At 47.5% G+C, this 23,135-nt stretch overlaps 1 protein-coding gene across 1 annotated transcript; it reads left to right on the top strand.

The window, feature by feature from the left end:
• Positions 1-922: 922 nt before the first annotated feature.
• LOC120659088 lies at positions 923-22,082 on the top strand. The gene is made up of 3 exons (XM_039937149.1): positions 923-1,022; positions 1,122-2,516; positions 21,726-22,082. Exons 2-3 carry the CDS (start codon positions 1,146-1,148, stop codon positions 22,080-22,082), a joined length of 1,728 nt encoding a protein of 575 aa, XP_039793083.1. The 5' UTR covers positions 923-1,022; positions 1,122-1,145.
• The last annotated feature ends 1,053 nt before the right edge of the window (positions 22,083-23,135 follow it).

Here is a 23,135-nt window from a genome sequence, read left to right on the forward strand (position 1 = left end):
TCCTGAGCGTTGTTCGGTTGGATGCTGCCGCCATGGCAAGCTGGAGCAGGACATGCATCCGGAACGTTGCAAAAGCTTTTGTTTTGGTGGCCGGAGCAAACTGAGAATGACTGAACAACACCCAAGTTCTCCATTGCAATTTGTAAGCATGTTCTTTCGAAAAAAAATTTGTAAGCATGGCATGGAAATCGCTCCTGAAGAACTGCAGAAATGAAAACAATTTACATTTACTTCATCTTGCGGTAGTTGAGAGGCCACAAACTGCAAGTTCAATAACGTATTTTTCCTTCATCTGATACAGCTTCTCAAGGACGAAGACTTTGTTGGTTCCTTGTCCACTGATGCGTAGTAGATGTTCCGAGCTTAATTCAATCTTTTCCTCCAGTCCTTGTCAGTAATCCAAACAAATTAATATACAGATGCAAAACACATTGAAATGCAGAAGACTTTGTGGCGACTTGAAGTGAGAAAAACACTCGTTCATAATCAGTTCACTTTTTCCTTTCTAATCTTGGGCGTCAGCGACACTCACTCACTCCCCCTTAAGTTATCTTACCTCGCACCATTAAGCGAACTGGCGTGTTAAGCACGGCATGGAAATTATTGCTGCAAACTAAGAATATTTGAATATTTGCTGCTAGTGCCCAGTGACATGTGGCGGACTGGCGGTTCATTCATCCATTAGACCAATTCCTTGTTCACCAGATCTTGGAAGCAATCTAACCACTCTCGCATGATGACGACAAGAATCTTGAAGTGCAGATTCTCACGTTGCTCCGAAGTCAATAACAAACATTTGTCTGACGAAGTCAAGTCAAAGTATAATACTCATTTAGTAAAAAAAATTCCCATATATATGCCAAAGTCCTCCCCACCCTCAGTGTCATACTCTTTATCTATTGAACTCGTCTAACGTGGCCATCACTTTCTTCTCTTTAAGTTCTCATCTTCCCTTGCAGTAAGCAGGTTTACTCTCTAGACACTGGATAGGTGTCTACCTCCTCCATGCCATTCAATTGGAGGTAGGTTCTTGCAGCTGTGCTAAGCTAAAACTTGCTTGTTGTCCAAAGTTCATATATCTCATCTCTCATATATTTTTGTATGTTATATTTTCTGTACAGGGAAGGAATACTGCTTGAAGTCTAATGGCAGAGAAAATCAGTTCTGCAGTTGTCCAGGAGACAGTCAGCCAAATCCTATCTGGTCTCGTTCAAAAATATGAGGAGAAAGAATCAGATGCCAACAGAAACTTGGAGAGGCTAGAGATGGCTCACATCAGGCTTGAGGCCGCTCTTGAGACATCTAATAAGTGGCAGATCACTGATGCATCCTTATTGCGCTGGCGTAGGAAGCTGAAGCGTGCCGCTCAGGAGTACGATGACACACTGCACAAATGCAAGCAGAGAATCCTAGAAGGCAAACAAATGGAACGGGAGGTAAGGAATTCCTCCCTTCCTAACCGTATTGTGCATGCTACAAAATCATTTGTTTTCTCTGTTGTGAACCGCAACAACAATGAGTTGAGCAGATCCATTGCTCAAAGATTTGAGTGGTATGCAGATGGTGCTAGTGAGTTTCTGAGATTCATAGAGTTTGGTGGCATGTCCCGCCGTCACATGCCCTTTAACTCTGTTATTCAGAACCTTTTTGCAGGAAAGGAGCTACATCATGAAATCGTCCGGGGCAAAAACTATCCCTCCTTTTTGTTATGGTTGGTGCCGACCCGTACTTTAGAGCATAGAACCAGCGTTAGCTTGACATTTGTCCAGTACGATGGTACACCAGAGGGTAATATCTTCGTTGGTTTGAGGGTACAGCTCTCGGAGAGTACAGACATATTTGGGATCGCAATTAAGTGCTTGCAGTTTTTTGCCCCTCATTTCAAGCGTACATTGGAAAATATTAGGAATGAACTTTCTCAACTGACCGCTCAAGACTTCTCATGGGGTCCATCTTTTTATTCATGCCATAAGGAGCATTGGGACGAATTCTACAGCTTCACATCTCAGTTATCCCGGCCAAACCCATTTTGTTGCAAGCAGCATGGTCAGCACGAGGTTCAACGTTATAGTAACCTAGATATGGCAGGATTATCAGAGGTTTTGTTAGAACCAGTAATTAATTTTAGCTTGTATTGTCAAGTCTCAATGTCTGCTTACAGCAAGCAGAAGATCTCACTTTCTGAAGACATAATTTCTATGCAAGATTATCCATATCTGAAAGCAGGAATCTCCTTTGCACCCCATGGTTCTTTAGAGGACATGCTGCCTCTGGGTAGTAGTTCCGAAAAAGCAGCGATAGTCCACATGGAGCAAAATTGCTTGCATACAAACATTGCCCTAGAACAGCTGGAAGAGATTATCCTGCCAAAGGCAATAGATTACTTCCACCAGAATGCCGAAGCGATGGTTTACCAAATGATTTGGAAGTCTAAACATGGTTTTGCACATATTCATATTGAGAAGCCATGCATGAGCACACGGAGATCAAGCATGAGAACACGGAGAACTTTTGGGGTAGCTAGTGAGAGAAAACTATTGCAAGGCCATGACGAGGAGCTTATTAGGCATCGGATACGTGTCTGTCACTCGCTTGAATTATGGGTTAAACATGTGCCTGTACGACTGCAAAGATCACTCATGAAATGGGTGCGGAAAGAAAAGAAAATTCTATCAGCAGCACCGCAGCTATACCTGAAATTCTAAATAATATAACTTGGATGCACACAAGAAACAAGATAATAAAGGACTCAAAATAGCATGCAATAGGGAAGATCTCCGATGCAACCTAGGACAAAATCCAGAAATACAACGGAAAGGGGAGGAAAGCTAGCTATAGTTAGGAAGTAGCTAGTGAAGTACCATGCTCTACTTTTTCCTACATTGCATGAGAGGGTTATGTGACATTGAAGTCCTATGTTCTACCTTAGGAACTTGTGCAACTGTAGCACGCCACTTATTCTTGGTTTCAATTTGTGTGTCTTTCATGTATGATGTTGTTTGGTTTCTCACCAGCTGAGTATACGGTGAGGACAACTCAATTACATAGGAAAACAGACTGCGCTGTGCATTCATGAGGCATAGACTTAGTGTACGATCTGAGGGACCAAAGCCGGCGACCAGAGGGGGGGGGGTGAATGGGAGCCGATCAAAATTTCTTCCGAAATCGATCCGTCGGCCTATGTCCCAAAATCACCGCAAGCCCTTGAACCTAGGTCAGCGAGAATAGCTACGGACAAACTATCTCGAAGCAGAAGACCCAGGTCGCAGCACGGAAGCAAAGCGAGTCGAAACGATGCAAAGCGCAGAACTGGACTGCCGTGACCGGTCAGACCGGTCGCTCCCAGACAGCCCGCCAACAAAGCTCCAAATGTCAAATCTCGAGCAAACGAAGTCCAAATCCAACGAAACTTGGAGGAAAGCTTCGCATCTACCCCATAAACATATTCCCAAAAGATCTTTCCCAAAAGAATAGCAAGTCGTGAGAAATTAAGGATAGATCAAAGAGAATTGGGGTTTTCTCAAGAACCCAAAAATCTCAATCCGTGAGAACTCGCGATTCCAGCAGGTTTGGCACTAGGCTAGATAGATTAGAATCATCACAACGAGTCCATCAAACCATGAATTCACGAGCTTGATTCCTCTAAACACGAAACATCCCAAAAGAGGAGAAATCAGGACCAAAACGCAAAGGAGAAGGGAGAGGACGAGTACTCAGCACACAAAGGTGAATCTCAACAGGATTTCATTCATAAATTTCGGAGGAATTCACCTATACAAAGCTAGAGCCATCCGCCCATCATCCACCCTCTAAATTTGAGAGATTAGCTATACCTAACCCTCTTTAGCGTTGGAGTTCTTGGCCCTAACCTAGAGCAGGGGCTGGGAGAAGGAAAAACCCCGAGAAAACAAAAGACTCAAGAGACTCACCCACCCACGGGCTGGTGGGGGGTATTTATACCCGGCTGCTGCGGCTAGACCGGTCAGACCGGTCCAGGGGACCGGTCAGACCGGTCAGGGCAGCAGCACCCTGCTGTACAGACTCGATCGACGGCGGAGCTTCTTTCTTCGACTCGAAGTCTTTGCTGCGATGCCGCCACGTCGACGAAGATCCGGTCCGCGGTTTTGGAGGGTCCGCGAAACCCGGGTAGGTGGCCGGTTTAGAGAAAACCGCCAAAACCTCACGCGCGGGAAGATTCCCGCCTCCACGCCGTGGCCCTAGACGCCGTTCCCGCCTCGGCCTCCTGACGGCCCTAGACGCCGCCCGACGCCCGTCACCTCCTCGCCCGCAGCGATGCCCTAGACGCCGTCGACGCCCGTCGCCTCCGTCAGTCCCAAGACCGACGCCCGTGCCTCCACGACTTGGCGTCTTCAAACGCCGCCCGCCTCCTTGGTTTTGTGGCGCAAACCAAGAAACCCGCCTTCCGTCGCCGCTTGCGCCCTCGATCCAGGAGTGGATGCCACAGCTGCCGCCCGGTCCGAGCTCCGGTCCCGGCTGCCCTTCACCGCCGTCCACCGCACGGTCCATCGGCCACAGCACCTCCACGGCAGCTCCCCGTCGACACTCGACGCCCGTGTATCTGCAATCCAAAGACCAAGCGCACGATCACACCGCACGGTTGACAATTCACTCATCACAGGCAAATAGAGTACTCAACATTCCTCAATCTCCCCCTTGATGAGTGCATTGTCAACACACCACAAACGAACCAAGAGAAGTGAAACCAGAAAAGAACAAAGAAGCACGAAAGAGAAGAACTCAAGCAAGTGACGAAAAGCTCAGAAAAACATAAACAGTCACTTACTCAAGCAGAGATCGATCCCCTAAGACAAGGGCAACGGCTCAACGCAATCGATCAAAAGCCAAAACATGACTCCTCAAAGACAGAGGTAACGCTCGACGCAGTCATGCAAGAAGCAGAGAGAAAACGAAGAAAACCAGGAGCCAAGAACAAAGCAGAAACTCCCCAAGCAAAGTTTTTCCCTCTCACAAGTGCAACTCTCCCAAAATGATGCACTCTCGAAGCCCTGTGCGCAACAAGTTTTTCAAAAATCAAACAAGTCTCCCCCTTGTTCGATCAGTTCTCCCAAAATTCTCCCCATTGTTGGCACATGCACACATCAAGCCTAAAAAGACCTAAAGCTCCCCCTGAAGCTGAAACTCCCCCTGAACAGATGCGATGCCATGAATGCAATGCAGGAGGTGTAAGTGAAAGCATTCAGGGATACAATGATATGAGCAACATCTAGTCTCAAGCACATGTGCATCCATAAACAAGACCTGCTTCTAGCTCAACAGGGTATATCAAAACAGTCTAGAGCTAGGCAAGTTCAGTTTAGGAGAAATAAAAGCATCACCCAAGATCTAGCACTAACAAGTAGGGAATGGAAAGCAGTGCTAATCAAACTCATACAGGTGAGCCAAAGCAGCCAAAACAAGTTGCCAACATTCATTTTTCAATCAAATTTATCTCAATCAATTTTTAATGCCAGGGGTTGAAAGCTTGTCATGCTTCACTTAGCAACGAGACCAAGCCTATACCAAAAGACAATCAGAAGCTTAAAGTACTCGTTTCAGTCATGCACAGCCTTGCCCGGGTTCTCACAAGTGCAAAGTGAGCCGTCCCGAAAGCTCGATCAGTGCGACAAGCAATCCCATCTGGATCTTTTCAATCCATTTCAAGAACAGTTCAAGCAATTTTATCAGATTTAGATCATTTCAAGTATGAATTGCTGAACGAAAAGCTACACTAGCATGAATAAGACAGCAAAGCATATCAACACGCCCTAACATGCTAGTAGCCAAGACAGGGTGATCATGTTTTCAGATTTTCAAATCAAAATAGCTTAACTCAGATGATGTCATATACACAGTGGAGCAAGCTATACATGATCAAGTTTATCAACTCACACTAGCAGGCACTAGAAGATCATAGCAATGTATACAAGAATGCTAGTGCAAGTGAGTCAATGCAAAATGCAAACATGTACAATGCATATGCACAATGCAACTATCAAACCTAGAAAACAAAGAGAAGCAAATAAAATCTACAAAGCTAACCAAACAAAAGTCAGCGATCAAAAGGGGTAACAAACCCCAAGCTCCCCTCGCAAGCGAGCAAAGGTGTCCTGCTCTAGCGGTTTGATGAGGATATCTGCAGTTTGCCTCTCTAAAGGGACATGGATCAGGTCTATGTGTCCTCTCTCATGGTTGTCTCGCAGGAAATGGAATCGGATGTCTATGTTCTTGGTTCTGGAGTGTAGGACAGGGTTCTTTGCAATGCTAATGGCTGACATGTTGTCTACAAAGATGGGAACCCTACCGAAACTCAAGCCATAATCCTGTAAGGTTTGTTTCATCCAAAGTATCTGGGAGCAGCAGCTAGCAGCGGCAACATACTCAGCTTCTGTGGAAGAAAGCGCTACGCTAGCCTGCTTGCGAGAGGACCAAGACACCAAAGATGTACCGAGAAATTGACAAGTGCCGGATGTAGACTTGCGATCAAACCGACACCCACCGAAATCGGCATCAGAAAAGCCCACCAAAACCAGAGAAGAATCCGCAGAATACCAAAGACCAAATTCAGGGGTGAATTTCATATACCTGAAGATGTGTTTCACCACCTGCCTGTGGGAGGTGCGCGGAGAAGCCTGGTAGCGCGCACAGAGGCAGACGCCGAACTGGATGTCCGGTTGCGTCGCCGTCAGGTACAGGAGAGAGCCAATCATGCTCCTGTACTCCTTCTGGTCCACCGCCTCGCCGTCCAAGTCCTCATCAAGTGCCGTTGATGTGCTGATCGGAGTCGGCTGAGGAGACAGGTCGCTCATGTCGAACTTCCGCAGCAAGTCTCTAGTGTACTTGGCTTGATGGACAAAAGTGCCCTAAGGAGTTTGCTTGATCTGCAGCCCGAGGAAGAACTACAGCTCACCCATCATGCTCATCTCAAACTCCCTGGACATCTGCTCAGAAAACTTGGAGACAAGAGCGTGAGAAGAGCCGCCAAAGATAATATCATCCACGTATATCTGAACTAAAAGAAAATCAGTGCCAGATCACATGAGAAACAAAGTTTTATCCACATATCCCATTTTAAAACCCTGAGCCAGCAAAAATGTTTTCAATCTATCATACCACGCTCTAGGGGCCTGTTTCAAACCATAAAGTGCTTTCTGAAGTTTATAAACTCGGTTTGGAAACTTGGGATTTTCGAAACCAGGGGGTTGCTTCACATAACCCTCTTCCTCAATAAAACCATTCAAGAAGGCAGATTTAACATCCATTTGGAAAACTTTAAAACCCTTGGAAGCAGCAAATGCAAGAAAAATCCGAATAGCTTCCAAACGAGCAACAGGGGCAAAAGTCTCCTCAAAATCAATACCCTCTTTTTGGCAAAACCCCTGGGCAACAAAACGAGCCTTGTTTCGAACAACCAAACCATCCTCACCCTGCTTGTTTTTGAAAACCCACTTAGTTCCTATGGGATTACAAGCAGGTGGAGGCTCGACTAAAACCCAAACTTGGTTTTTTTCAAAATTTTCATGTTCCTCATGCATGGCATTGACCCAATTAGAATCAGAAAGAGCGTGTCCAATATCTTTGGGCTCAAAAGAGGCAACAAATGCTGAATGAGCAAAGCCAGCGATACTTGTTACCTTGGACCTGGTGACTCGCTCGTTGAGATCACCTAGCATCTGTTGAGGTGGATGACGACGCTGAATGTGTCGTGGTGCTTCCCGTGTCGAAGTCGCCTCCTCCTCAACCAAAACTGGTGTCTCCTCAGGTGCAGCTGGTGAAGCCTGAGTCACCTCCTCGAACAGCCCCCGGGAAGTAGACGTAGTCGGGTCGGGGCCGTCGTCATCGTCCGAGCTCGTGGCAGAGATAGCTGGGTCCACAGCACGCGTGGTAGCCTCAGCGTCGCCCTCTGCAGTTTCTTCCTCCTCATCTTCAAAGATGGAGGTGCCGAGCTCATCATCTCCTGCAACTTCAAAGACAGAAGAATTGCATGGTGCAGTCTCGTCGAAAGTGACTTCACAAGTCTCTCTGACGATGTTAGTATCAATAATCAGCACACGGTACGCTCTAGAGTGAGAAGCATAACCGAGAAAAATACCGTCAGATGAGCGAGACTCAAACTTATCAAGATTTCCATCTTTCAGCACAAAGCACCGGCAACCGAAAACTCTGAGATGGTCAACATGGGGCTGGCGTCCAAACCGCAACTCATAAGAAGTCCTGTGCAAGAAAGCACGCAAGAAAATGCGGTTGGACATGTAACAAGCGGTGTTAACCGCCTCAGCCCAGTATTTGTGAGGAGTCCTATGCTCATCGAGCATCATCCTCGCCATCTCAACCAGCGTCCGATTCTTCCGCTCTACAACTCCATTCTGGTGTGGAGTGTAGGGAGAAGAATACTGGTGTTCAAGCCCTTGATCACTGCAAAAGGCGTCAAAACGAGCGTTTTTGAATTATGTGCCATTATCACTGCGAATCGCTCTCATGGCCTAGGGTAGCTCGTTTTTCAACCTCAAGATCAAGTCTCGAACAAACTCGAAAGCCTCATCCTTGGTTCTCATGAAAAGACCCAAGAATAGCGAGAAAAGTCGTCCACAATCACAAGAACGTACCACTTCCCACCAACAGACATCACCCAAGAAGGACCGACAGTGTCCATGTGTAGCAACTCTCCAGGGTAAGAGGTCATCACCTGATTAACAGGCGGATATGAAGTGGCAATCATTTTCCCGTGGCAGCACGGATGGCAAATAAGGTCCTTTTCAAATTTTAATTTGGGCAATCCTCGGATCAGGCCAAGTGAGCTCAGTCTCGACAACAAGTCAAAGCTCAAACATCCAAGTCTCCTATGCCACTTCCACAGATCAGAAGAAGGACCAGCCATCAAATAATGAGAAGGGCCAAAAGGAGTTCCAGAGAAGTCAACCAAGAAAACTTGATCGCGAGGTGTAATCCGGCAAACCAAATCTCCTCTGGAATCAAGAACACGCGAACCTCAAACCCCTCATCAAGAAGTTGCGACACAGAGAGCAAATTAAAGCCAAGATTCGAAACCAAAGCAACTTCTCTCAGGGTAAAGCGATCAGAAACTCGAACAGCGCCAAGTCCACGTACCTTTCCTCTTCCATTATCCCCGAACATAATGTACTCCTTTGAGCGCATCGGGGTGAGGCTGGAGAACCATTTGTCATTTTCGGTCATGTGGCGCGAACAACCGGAATCCATGATCCACCTGTTCTCCAAGCCTCCGACCTGCACATCAGTAGTGAGACAAAGGGTGAGCAAATGTCTCAACACTGGGGTTAGCGAAGTGAGAAGCAAACCAGTGTCGAGCCATTTGCTCTACAGAAGGGTTAGCAAAACCAGACAAAGCATATCCCCCGCCCCGTCTACCGCGTGACTGACGAACACCACTGCGAGGAAATCGTGGAGCCTCAAAACCTCCTCCAAAAAGTCAGTCCCGTGGTCCATAGCCGTACTGAAAATGACCGGGAGCACGGCCGGCAAAGCGACCACCCGCTGGAGCACGGTGACCACCACCGTCTCCCTGACCTCCACCTACACGGCGCGCCCTAGCATCTCGCCTATCACCACGCCGAGAAGGACCATGTGTGACACCCTAGGTGTCTGCACAGTAGTTGTGTATCTATTATGTGCATCATGTGCTTGAATTGTTTGAAAAAGGATCTTTTTGTAAATATAAAAAGTTATATGTTTAATTATAATTCTATGCAATGTCCTTTCTGTAGTTTATTTGAATAGGGTGTGCAATTATTGCTTTTGTGGAGGGTGTATTTGCAAATTTCAGTGCAATCATTGCTTGGCAGGAAACTTTTCAAATCAGTCTAAGTTTGAAGTGAAATTGCATTGAAAATGACAAGTTTCCTTTAAATTCAAAATCCCTTCCATGTTTTCAAAATTAGCTTTTTATACTTTGGTCAAATCAATTTTTGTACAACATCAAAGTTGTAGATCTTGAAAAATTGAACAACTTTCATGTTGGGCACTTTTTCATTTGAGCCCTATTTTAAAAGTTATCGCTGGTTTATAGTTTGGTCCCTGGAATTTTCAGAAATTGCAAAATAGCCCGTTTTCCCCTTTCCCTGCCTACTTGCCTGCTTGCTTGCCGCCGGCGTACTGCAGCGCCGCCCGCCGCTCTGGGCCGGCCGCAGGCCAACTCCAGCTTCGCCACCGCCCCACGCGTCACCCCCCTTGACCCCTGGACCCACTGCCCCCTCGCGCTGGAGCCTCCACCCCTCGCCACGCCACCCCGATGAGCCCAGGCGGCCGCCACCGCGACGCCGCCGTGGATAGCCCAGGAGAGGACCCCGAACTCTTTTCTCTTGCGTGCATCAACCTTAGGAACGTTCCCACATTCTATTCCACTCGCTCACGCGCCGTTTTCCCGCTCAGGAAGCCCAGAACGCCATCGCCGCCCACCGAACGCCGGCGAGCCTCAAGCTCACCGTCGCCCGACCTTTTCCGACCACCTCCGCCCGCGCTGACCACACCAGCAGCTCTGCCCTGGCCCCGCGAAGCTCACCCACCTCTCCTCCTCGCCCAATCCTCACTGAAACACCCCGCCGCCGTTGAACATCCGCCGCCGCCGCCCTGCTCACCGTGGAGCCGCTCCTCCTTCCTTCCTCTGCCTAAATCAAGCACCCCACTAGCTCCCTCATGTCGAGGTGAAGCTCCCCGGCCGCTCCACGCCACTTCTACCTCACCAGAACGTCGCCTCCGCCGCTAGCCGTCGCCGCCGGAGCACCTGCTCCACGGGGAAACTCCAATCCTGCCTCTCCGAGCCCCAAGAAGCCCACCATCGGGTAGATCTCGTTCTACTCTTCGTTTTCCCCAACCCAACCCTCGCCGCCGGCGAGCCTAGCCGCCGGTAATGGCCGGCGCCCTTTGCTCTGTTCTTCCCCATCGGCCATGGACCCCGTGTTAGAAGGAACAAAAGTTCCAGGGGGTTGTTTGAATAGACCGTGACTCATGTGAATAGTGCCGCTAGGGACTCCTTTGTAATTTTTGCAGTGAACTTTGAAATTCAGTAGAAATTCATAGGAAATTCGTAAAATAGCAAATCTTGATGTTCTGGAATCCTTGTGCAAATCTCTATGCAGTAGAATCAAAATATTATGGTTGTTTGTTGAAAGTTTTTGCTGTATAAATGGTTTTGTGTCACTAGGTAAATAAAGACTAGTTGTTTTATCTTTTTCTTAACTGATGATTGAAACCAAGTCTTGCAGTAAAATATTTATGGTGGTTTGTTATTGCAACACTAGTATTTATATGAAAATTTCATGGTCATTTCTCATGTGTAGCTATTTATTTGATTTAATCCTTGTTTAGTAGACTTCATTTATGATAAATAGTTTATGCTGTTGTTAAATCATGAAAATATTTCTGAGTGATATTTTTGAACATTTTAGCTTGTAAATAAAGTTTGAACCCCAGTTCATGACTAGAACAGGAGCTAAAAATGAATCTTGCTAATTTGATGTCTGTTTTGTTTATTTTCTCGGAATTAATTATGTGTAGATAAAATAATGAAAAATTCACAATATCTAATTCATCCCTGTTTATGCCTGCTGTTAAATTTTTAACTTCTGTTTTGCTCTAGATTAATCTGTGTAATTCAATCTTGTTCTAGGTGTTATCTGAATGAATGAATTGTTGTGATTAAATGGCTACATGTTTTGGCATGAATTTTATAGGATAGCTTGTTCTGTTTACCTTCTGTTCAAAGTAATTTTTGATGATTTTATTACTGAATGTACACTGAGTGACTAATTTGTTAGCAAACCATAGTTTGCTTGCTATAGGAAACCACTCCCACTTGTTTATGATGTTAATATAGCTTCCTTGTGCTGTTGATCAGGATGCCTTGTGTAGTTAGAATTGTTATTTAACTACTCTATAAACGATTGTCCATGTGTGTTTATAATACTGTTCTTGCATTACATATAGATACGACTGCTTTGTCGGACGGGACGTACGAGCTGATCCCGGATTCCGAAGGAGGTGATTTCGAAGCTCAAGTGAACACTACCATACTAACTGAAGCCCCGGACCAAAGTTCGCAAGAGCCCAGGGCTGAAATAGTTAGCGACTACCGAGAAGGCAAGCCCCGAACATAACCTATATTTCAAATTATTATCATTTACTGTTATTACTTACTTGTGCATTTACAGTTCTTAGGATTTGAATTGAAACCCTAGATGCATAATCCTAGGAACCTATGTACTGAACACTAGACTTGAGTTCGACTACTTGCTAAGCTTATAGGACCGGTAAAAGTCGAGTGATTGCCTGTCACTCGCGAGCTTTATAGGAACTGCTTGTTTACTTTCTGTTATCAATATAAGGACGACGGACTGGGTTGTGTTCGATATCATGACCTTATGTGAGACCCCGTCTGTGTTGGTGAACTTGCTAAGGTCGCGGTGTGTGGTAGTGCTGGTTAAGTTTTTGAACGTACTAGCCACATGCCGTAAATATGGTACGCGGTAAGCCTAGTAGCCGATTGGACCGGGGAGTGGATATACTGACACTCTCTCTTAGAAATAGGTTTTTAATTATGTTTATGTTGATCAACACCACGGGTGTAGGGAGGAAGTTGGTGCCCTGTAGTCGGGGAGAGTGTTCCTATCCACAAGCCGGAAAGAAAGGTCAACGGTTGTTTGGTAACGACCCAACGGTGTTCCAAACGTGTGTGTTAGGTCTGCCTGGCCAGGTTAACAAACTCGATTCGAATCGTCTGCTTCCCACAGTTTGGGACTGCTTGACCTCTTTGCCACACAGAGTAACAAGAGCAACATTATTATGATTAATCTTGATATTTGTTTAAAGTTCTACCATGGTTGAATAGTAGTTGCTTACATAGAATGGTTAATCAACTAGAATATGGAAAGCTAAAATGTGAAATAAGGACCTACTCTTTATTATTTTTCAGCAAAGGAAACCAGAACCTCACAAACCCTGCATAGTCTAGCTAAAGTGGGTTAAGTATACCCATTGATGGTTAAGTCTTGCTGAGTATTAGAATACTCAGCCTTGCTGTTGAAACCCTTTTTCAGGTTTGAGTTTTGAGGACCAAGTCGCTAGTTTGTCTTGGCCCTGCTCTTTGCCTCTTGGTTGGTCCGTCGAGTGGGATTCGTCTTCGGCCAGCAATGACCATGACGAGTGATACCTTGCTTGGGCTAGCTTGGTATACCTTTGCGACGTGTTGTAGCCGTCGTTGTCTCTTTACGCTGCTTTTCAAACTCTGAAGTTAAAGTTATGGCTTGTATAACTGTTTACAAAGTTTGGTTTTGTAATAAGTACTTTGAAACATGTTGTAATCACTACTTTGCCTATGTTGTAAACTTGTGGTTGTAATATCTCTGGACTCGCCTTCGTGCGGGGTATGCTTGTTCGATCCGAGAACCGGTGGTTGTATCGGGACGTTACCCGACAGACCAAGAATTGTTCCGTTTGAAGTGCGTTTGAGCCGGTGTTGCCTTTATGGTGATGGCCTGCGCACTTGAGCCGGGATAATTCAGGTGGTTCTGCCACACCATGCACCCGAGCAGAGTACATGTCTGTGTTCCGTCTCTCCTGCTCTCTCCTCACAGCCCGCTTCCTCCTGAAGCAAAACTCCTCCAGGTGACCTTCCCTGTCATAGAACTCGCAGTGGTACCTCACCTCACGCTTGGGAGGTGGAGGCCTAGCCTGCGGACGGGGAGGAGCAGCCCACTTCTTCTGGGCAACCTGGGCTGTGGCAGCAGGGAGCGTGTCGAGGGGGTTCCTCAGCGCATTGGGCTTTGGAACCCAAACCTGCTTCTGCGGAGGTGCTCTTGGTGGTTCTTTAAGCACACCATCCGCGGGATCAACAAGCGAAGGCTGTGTGCTCGTGCTAGCAGTGTATCCAGCAGCCTTGCCAATCTTACCATACAACCTGTCAATGTCTGACTTCGTGTATGTGTAACCGGCCCCAAACCCATCACCACGCTTGAACTGCTTAATCATCATGCCCAACTGCGGCTCACTGCTAGAAACCCAACTCAGAATCGCCCTAAGGTGTGTTCTCATTCTCCAAGTTTACTTTCTCTACCGCAAGATTATCCAAATCAGAGATCAAACCAGGGCAAACAGAGCAGTCGATAGGTGGGCTAGACTCTACGACCTTAGTCTTTCCAAAAGACTTGATCAAAGCGTTCTTCTCCTCTAGCTCCATCCTAAGCGTGGGACAAAGCTTACAAGCGCCAAGCAAAGCAGGCCTAGATCTAAGCTCCTCTAGTTCACAAACAACAGTAGCAAACTTGGACTGCAAAGAAGCTAGATCAGACTTGAAGATAGGACACTCATCGCATTCAAGCACATCACTAACAATGGGAGCGTCCTTGACAAGTTCAAGCTCATGCTTGGCCTTGGCTAGCTCGTGAGACACGTCAGAAAGCGAAGTCTTAGCAACATCTAAGTTCGCAACGTTCTCATCATGCTTGGCACGGAGAGCAACAAGATCATTCATGTGAGATATGCAGCCAGCGCACTCATCCTCACTAGATTTCTCCCTAGCACAAGCCAGCTTAGCCCTAAGCTTTCTATGCTCTCTAGCTGCTTCCTTAAGCAGCCTCTTCTAGTTGTCGAGAGCGGCGTACAACTCTCTAACCTCTGTATCAAGCAGGTCGATCGTGGAGTTTACCTCTGAATCGCTCTCGGATCCAGGAGAAGAGCCGGAGTGCGTCGGTGTAGCATGTCCACCCGAAGACGCACGAGTACCACCAGCTTCGCCCGCCATGGTGCAGAAGCTCTTGCACCGACCGGCCGCCAAGCAAAGGCCGATGAAGCCGGTGGCTTCCTTGTCCCGCTTCTTCTTCTTCTTGTCATCGTCGTCGTCGTCGGAGGTCGGTGAAGAAGAGCGGTCGGTGTCGAAGCTCTTGTCGAGGTCGCTGAGCTGTGCCAGGAAGGCCTTCTCCCGCTTCTTGGCCTTGTACTGGAAGCGCTTCTTGAGCGACTCCTTGTCGAAGCGTCCTCCCCGGTCACGACTGCGGTGCTTGTGGCGCCGACGCTCCTTGTTGGAGCCTCCCTCATCGCGGTCGCGGTGGCGGTAGTAGTCAAAGGAGTTGTTCTGGCCACCGCCGGACTTCTTGGGGCAATCGGCGATGAAGTGGTTTAGTTCACCGCAGTTGTAGCACCCGGGGTTCTTCTTCCTCTGCCTGTTGTGGTAGATGCGCTGGAACTTGCTGATGAGAAGGCACAAGTCATCGTCGCCCAGCGTCTCCAGCTGCTCATCTGAAACAGAAGACAAAGAGGCAAGAGAAAAGCCAAGAGCAGAGTTAGCGTTAGAGCTCGATCCACCTGGGCCAATCACAAGAGCGACGCTCTTGGAAGGAGGGGCACCATTGAGCTTGGCTCGTGTCTGGTTATCCACCTCCGTGGCCTTGAGCTTACTGAAAAGCTTGTTCACGGTCAGAGTCTCATAGCCTGCAGACTCAATGATCGTGTTCACTTTGAGATCCCATACAGAGCGGTCAAGTGCGTAGAGCAACTTGAGAGCCTTCTCGTGCTCTGTGTACTCAAGGGCACCAGCAGATCTGTTCGCATTGACTTTGTTAACAATCGACTGAAAACAACTGAACATCAAGTCAATGCTCTCACCCGGCTCCTGTGTGAAGTTCTCGTATTCACGCCGATGAGTCTCGAACAGTCTGGCCTTCACCTGAGGTGTACCCTCGTGGTAGTTCTCAAGGCACGTCCAAATCTTGTGGGCTTTCTGAAAACCCTGGACACGTGAGAACTCCGCACGAGAAACGCCAGCGAACAAGGCATTGACGGCCTTGGCGTTAGCCTCGTGCTGGGTCACCTAGAGAGGTGTGGTCCGAACAGCAAGCATCTCGTAAAGCTGGTTCGTGGTAATCTCCCAGACATCGGCTCCCATGCTCTCCAGGAAGGCTCTCATGCAAACCTTCCAGTAGGCATAGTCCTCGCCGAAAAACACCGGGATCTTACCAAGACTCGACATGGTCGCCGAGTGGTTTTCGAACCGGTTAAGGTACTAAAAACCTCAACCGTGCTCTGATACCAATTGAGGAACCGAAGCCGGCGACCAGAAGGGGGGGTGAATGGGAGCCGATCAAAATTTCTTCCGAAATCGATCCGTCGGCCTATGTCCCAAAATCACCGCAAGCCCTTGAACCTAGGTCAGCGAGAATAGCTATGGACAAACTATCTCGAAGCAGAAGACCCAGGTCGCAGCACGAAAGCAAAGCGAGTCGAAACGATGCAAAGCGCAGAACTGGACTACCGAGACCGGTCAGACCGGTCGCTCCCAGACAGCCCGCCAACAAAGCTCCAAATGTTAAATCTCGAGCAAACGAAGTCCAAATCCAACGAAACTTGGAGGAAAGTTTCGCATCTACCTCATGAACATATTCCCAAAAGATCTTTTCCAAAAGAATATCAAGTCGTGAGAAATTAAGGATAGATCAAAGAGAATTGGGGTTTTCTCAAGAACCCAAAAATCTCAATCCGTGAGAACTCGCGATTCCAGCAGGTTTGGCACTAGGCTAGATAGATTAGAATCATCACAACGAGTCCATCAAACCATGAATTCACGAGCTTGATTCCTCTAAACACGAAACATCCCAAAAGAGGAGAAATCAAGACCAAAACGCAAAGGAGAAGGGAGAGGAGGAGTACTCAGCACACAAAGGTGAATCTCAACAGGATTTCATTCATAAATTTCGGAGGAATTCACCTATACAAAGCTAGAGCCATCCGCCCATCATCCACCCTCTAAATTTGAGAGATTAGCTATATCTAACCCTCTTTTGCGTTGGAGTTCTTGGCCCTAACCTAGAGCAGGGGCTGGGAGAAGGAAAAACCCTGAGAAAACAAAAGACTCAAGAGACTCACCCACCCACGAGCTGGTGAGGGGTATTTATACCCGGCTGCTGCGGCCAGACCAGTCAGACCGGTCCAGGGGACCGGTCAGACCGGTCAGGGCAGCAGCACCCTACTGTACAGCCTCGATCGACGGCGGAGCTTCTTTCTTCGACTCGAAGTCTTTGCTGCGATGCCGCCACGTCGACGAAGATCCGGTCCGCGGTTTTTGAGGGTCCGCGAAACCCGGGTAGGTGGCCGGTTTAGAAAAAACCGCCAAAACCTCACGCGCGGGAAGATTCCCGCCTCCACGCCGTGACCCTAGACACCGTTCCCGCCTCGGCCTCCTGACGGCCCTAGACGCCGCCCGACGCCCGTCACCTCCTCGCCCGCAGCGAGGCCCTAGACGCCGTCGACGCTCGTCGCCTCCGTCAGTCCCAAGACCGACGCCTGTGCCTCCACGACTTGGCGTCTTCAACCGCCGCCCGCCTCCTTGGTTTTGTGGCGCAAACCAAGAAACCCGCCTTCCGTCGCCGCTTGCGCCCTCGATCCAGGAGTGGACGCCACAGCTACCGCCCGGTCCGAGCTCCGGTCCCGGCTGCCCTTCACCGCCGTCCACCGCACGGTCCATCGGCCACAGCACCTCCACGGCAGCTCTCTGTCGACACTCGATGCCCGTGTACCTGCAATCCAAATACCAAGCGCACGATCACACCGCACGGTTGACAATTCACTCATCACAGGCAGGATAGAGTACTCAACATTCCTCACGATCATCAGAGTCCGAGATTTGATACGCTGTGCATTGGCTTATGCATGAAGTTGCAATGGCTCAGTCACTTTACCCTGAAGCAGAAGTGACAAAGCACGCCATGCCGCAGAATCAGAGGTGCAGTAGGAGCGATGGCATCTTATCTTGCAGAGTTACGTATACAAAATCCGTGTCATGTTGATCTTAAGTAAGAAGAAATGTTTGTGTCATGTTGCTATTTATTGGAGTGTTCCATGTCACTCTTTTAACGAGGGTTCTTAATATGTGTATTATATTTTGTATACTGTCACTACTAAAAAACGGGCCAAAGGTCCAGACCAAAGGTACCAGCTGCTGTTGCAGCCGGCACCTTTGGCCTGGACCGAGCCCAACGAGGACAATTGGTACCGGGTCATGGCACGACCCGGTCCCAATACTACAGCATAGGCACCAGATAGTGCCACGAACAGGCACCAAATGCCCACGGTGGCATAGGCACCGGTTGGTGGCACCAACCGGTGCCTATTGTGAAGGCAACGGCATCGGGTCATACCACGACCCAAGGCTAGCAGGTGCCTAGGGCAAAGGACCCGGTTGGTGCCATGACCCGGTGTTTATGCACAATATTTAGCACAGGGTCTGTGGCACCAATCGGTGCCTTTGGTCTGCCTCTATAAATACCCCACCTCCTCTCCCCTCCAAACTATCGTGAACTCACTGTTTATGGCAGCCGAGTGGGGGGGAGGGGAGGGGAATGTTTGTAATTTTTTAAAAAAAGTTAGTAATTTTTATCCATACCTTATAGCAAATTAATTTTTTAGATGTAGTTAGCACTTGATTTAGTTTATATATATGATAAATATTTGTAAATGTAGTTTGCACCCGATTTAGTTTACAGTTCTTATATTAGTTATACATGTGAAAAGACTATCATGCCCTCATTTGTTTCCCACATGTGGTTAGTTTTGGCATGCAATTCAAATCTGACCACTTAATTAGGAATACTTGAGATCCAATATCTAGAATTACATTGTTTGTGGGATTTTTTTTTCAAAAAACGGGATTGTATTTTTCATGCAACTGAGGGAGTAGCAAATATGTCTATGCGATGCTACGGCTGAAGATTAATGCATACATTATAGCTGGTTGTTTATTTTAGAAATAGAAGAGAGCAATTGATTGATCAATAAATCATTGCTTATTTTAGAAGATTAGATTAGATGCGGTGATAAGTCTAGGGGATCAGAGGAGTTCATCCAGTCACGCACTCAGTGTTTGCCACATTGTGTTGTGGGCGAACTTGCAGGCCTGCTGCACCATACTATCCGGATGCTATTGCGCTAGTCCATAGGAGGCCTAGCTTGCAAACTACGTGCAGTCTCTATACTACACCTATCTATACATGAGGAGGGGCCCTTGGTTTTGGGGCTCGGGGCGAGGCTGCACAGCTGCACCCTCCTCAGGGCCCGGGCCTGGGCGGCGGTGCCTCGCCGGCGCTCCTAATGTTTACTCCAAACCATTCTCCCCTATGTGGCCTCGCTTGGAGGCTCTCAACTCTCTGGCGGGCGGCAAGGCTGCCGTATACGGCGAGTAGAGGGCAGACGCCCGGACGGTATGCCAATTAATGTCCGGGGTGGACGGTATTTCATTTACCGTCCACCCCTCATCAGCCGAGAGCCGTTCGACCCGCAATCGACTACCACGATGCACCAGATTCAGACTCCAGCGTAGCGAACGGGCTACCCACACACCCTCGCCGAGTCGTCGCCCGCGGTGCTGCCTCGCCGGCCTCCGGGGAGAGGCAAGCTCCAGAGCATTGCGTGCACGAGAGCCGGTGTTGGTTCAATCCGGCCTGAAAATCACGATTGCTTCCGGGCAAATATGATGCGCTTTGATATCGATCTTCCCTCTGCAGACCCTCCTGAGCGTTGTTCGGTTGGATGCTGCCGCCATGGCAAGCTGGAGCAGGACATAAATCGAGGACGTTGCAAAAGCGTTTGCTTCGGTGGCCAGAGCAAACTGAGAATAACTGAGCAACTCCCAAGTTCTCCATTGCAATTTGTAAACCTTGGACCGGACAAGCGTGGCATCACTACTAAAAAATAATTTTTAGAATTCGGCCTTTGTTTAGTTGCTCCTAGAATTTTTTTTGAAAGGTATTAAACATAGAATAATCACAAAACTAATTACATAACTAATCTGTAAACTACAATACGAATTTATTAAGAATAATTAATCTATTATTAGCACATATTTACTGTAGCACCTTATTGTCTAATCACAAACTAATTAGTCTCATTAGATTCGTCTCGCAATTTACAGACAATTTGTGAAAAATGATTTTTTTCGTCTACATTTAATACGCCATGCATGCGTCCAAACATTGATGTGATTGATGTGTAAAGTTTTTGACTAGCAACTAAACCAGGTTTTCGTTTAGATCCAAAGTTCAAACTTCCAAAGGTGTCCCATCGAATATTGTGGCACTGCATGGAGAATTAAATATAGATAAAATAAAAAAACTAATTGCACAATTTGCTTGTAAATTGTGAGTTGAATCTAATGAGTCTAATTAGATCGTGATTAGACAATAAACTGCTACAATAACACATACTCTAATGATGAATTAATTAGACTTAATAGATTCATCTCCCGATTCCCGGTCTATCCGTGTAATTAGTTTTTTAATTATATCATGTCTAGTCTTTCTCATCTTCAGTTGAAAATTGCTAAAAATAAATTTCATCCAAATTTTTACAGAATCTAAGACCTTAGAGATGGGTAAAAACATATTTTTGGAAGTGGGTGCGATACTCGTCTCTAGTTCTCACAGCTACAAATCAATTTATAGTATTTGTTTGGGACGGGTCATGGACTCATCCATCCATGCAAGTCAAATTGGAGGGACCGCAACAAATCATTTTTCAAAAAATGAAAAAAAACTAAAAGAAAACTCAAAAGCAGCAAAATTTAAAAAAAAAATCTCAGCTAACCGGCCACCACCACAAGCCCATATGCTATCAAGGTACAACTTTTTAAAGAAATATGCACACTTTCATCTTGCGGTAGTTGAGATGTCACTTCTGAAAACTGCAGATATGCAAACAATTTAAATTTACTTCATCTTGCGGTAGTTGAGAGGTCACAACTCACAAGCTGCAAATTCAATAACGTATTTTTTCTTCATCTGATACAGCTTCTCAAGGACGAAGACCTTGTTTGTTCCTTCCTTGTACATTGATGCGTAGATGGTAGGTGTCCACTGTCCAGACTTTGAGCTTAGTTCCATTTGTCTTTTCCACCGGTCCTTGTCAGTAATCCAAACACATTTATATACATATGCGAAACACAGTGAAATGCAGAGTCTGCTATTGCTGTTAAGACAGAAAATTTTGAGGCAACTGAAGTTAAAAAGAATCTTACTATTAAGGCTCCTTTTGAGCCTCCACGTGATACCACCTAGAATTCTAGGTAGACACTTTAAAAAATAGAGAAATCTTAGAAACTCTCACAAAAATCAGAAACATTCAATCATCTTTCGACAACTCTAATTATAACAGTTATTGGATTCATTATCTTTCCTAATAAATTACCTACCTCTACCATTATGAAAATAGATCAAAGTAAACCCCTAAACATATATCTAATGGTGAGCTTTTAGGTTCAAGTGATGACAAAGAGAGGAGAGGCGTAGCAAGGCCCGAAATCTGTTGCAACTTGATAATGATAAATATGTATTTTAAAGTATATTACAATATTTAATAGATGAAAGAAGTCATGATAGATAATTATAATTATTAGATATAAGTCTTATTTTGGTCGTGCGGGTAGTCCTTCATAATTAGTTCACTTTTCTTTGCATAGACCAATTCCTCCCCACGCCTCACTCTGCCATGAATGACTAGTCTTCTTTTTCCTCTCTAATCTTGGGCGCCAGCGTCATCCTTAAGTTATCTTACTTAAGTGAACTGGCATCTTAAGCACGGCATGGAAATTATTGCTGGAAACTAAAAATATTCGAATATTTGCTGCTAGTGCCTAGTGACATGTGGCGGACTGGCAGTTCGTTCATCCACTAGACCAATTCCTTGTTCACCAGACCTTAGAAGCGGGCGCGCCGTCCTCGCCGCTTGGGCCTGGCTCCGGTGGGGCGGGGGCGCCTCCGCCGCTGCCCGCCCGGGCGGCCTCCCACCTCCGGCCGGCCCTCGCGTGGCTGGCTGCCGGCCCGGGGCGCCGCCGCTCGCGCCTGCCTGGCCCGCTGGCGGGCTGCCCTTGCCGCTGGAGCCTAGGCTCCAGTGTGGCGGGGGGCGCCGCCACCGACCCCCGGGCTCGGCCCTGCTTTGGGGCAGCCTGTGGCCTCGTGGCCGCCGCCGCCGTTCGGCCCAGGGCGGGTGTTGCACCTCCGGTGGCCGCGTCGTCGTCACTGTCGCTCGCCCTGGGCTGGTTGCCGTTCTAGACGTCCGTGCCTTGGGGTCTGCGGCCGGCCCTCCGGCGGGCTCTTCTGCGCTTTGTCGTTCCTCAGCCTTCGGCTTCGGGGAGGGTTCAGGTGGAGGCGAAAGCCTAGGTCTGCTTGCAGACCAATGACGGTGACGCCCTCGGGCGCCGTTTACTTTGTTGAAGGCGTCATTTTTCACCCCTATTCCCTCCGCCCCGATGTGCTTTCCGGGTGAAAACCTTGACCTCTTGGTCGAACATTGACGGCGCTTTGCGTCGCTCCCTTGCTGGAGGCATCATTTCGGAAGCTCTGCCGGTGGTGGTGGTTGCCTGCCTGCCTTCGCTCGTTTCAGCTGCATTGTCCGGACTGCAAAGGTCATCGTCTGGCAGATGCTTTGCCGCCATTCTATTCGTTGGCGGATACTTTGCCGCCGTTTGGCCGTGGCGGATGCTTTGCCGCCGGCTTTGTGCTTCTATTCAGGCGGATGCTTTGCCGTCTGGTGGGTCGGGTGGACGCTCTACCACCTCTTGTCGTGTTGGCGACCTTTGCTTCCTATGGCTTGTAGTATTTTTTTGTAGGTTTTGTGGTGGTCGTACCTAGGTTTGTGGGTTCGCCTGTGTTCCTCCAGTTTTTCTTGCTGTTCTTTTTGTGTACGGGTCGTGTGCCACTTGCGTGGTGGTGCTTTGTTTCCGTCTTAATAGCCTCTGTCTATTAAGGTTTGTAATGGTTGTTCTGCTTTCCTCTTAATGAAACACGTGCTCAGTCACGTTCGCGAAAAAAAAGAAGCAATCCAACCACTCTCACATCATGATGACAACAATCCTGAAGTGCAGATTCTCATATTGCTCCGAAGTCAACAATACACATTTGTCTGACGAAGTCAAGTCAAGTCATTTCGTAAAAAAATCCCATGTATATGCCAATGTACACAATTACCGTGGGGGCTTCCTCTGGTTGACGCCTCCCGTCAGGTTCTTGCTTGGCGCTCGCCATGATTTGCTTGTTGGCGTGTAGCTTCTCGGACGAAAACCTTGCTTGTGCAGGTGATGATGGTGCCCGTGGGTATCATTTTCC

The sequence above is a fragment of the Panicum virgatum genome, chromosome 2N, assembly GCF_016808335.1.
Source record: "Panicum virgatum strain AP13 chromosome 2N, P.virgatum_v5, whole genome shotgun sequence".
Lineage (NCBI taxonomy): Eukaryota > Viridiplantae > Streptophyta > Magnoliopsida > Poales > Poaceae > Panicum > Panicum virgatum.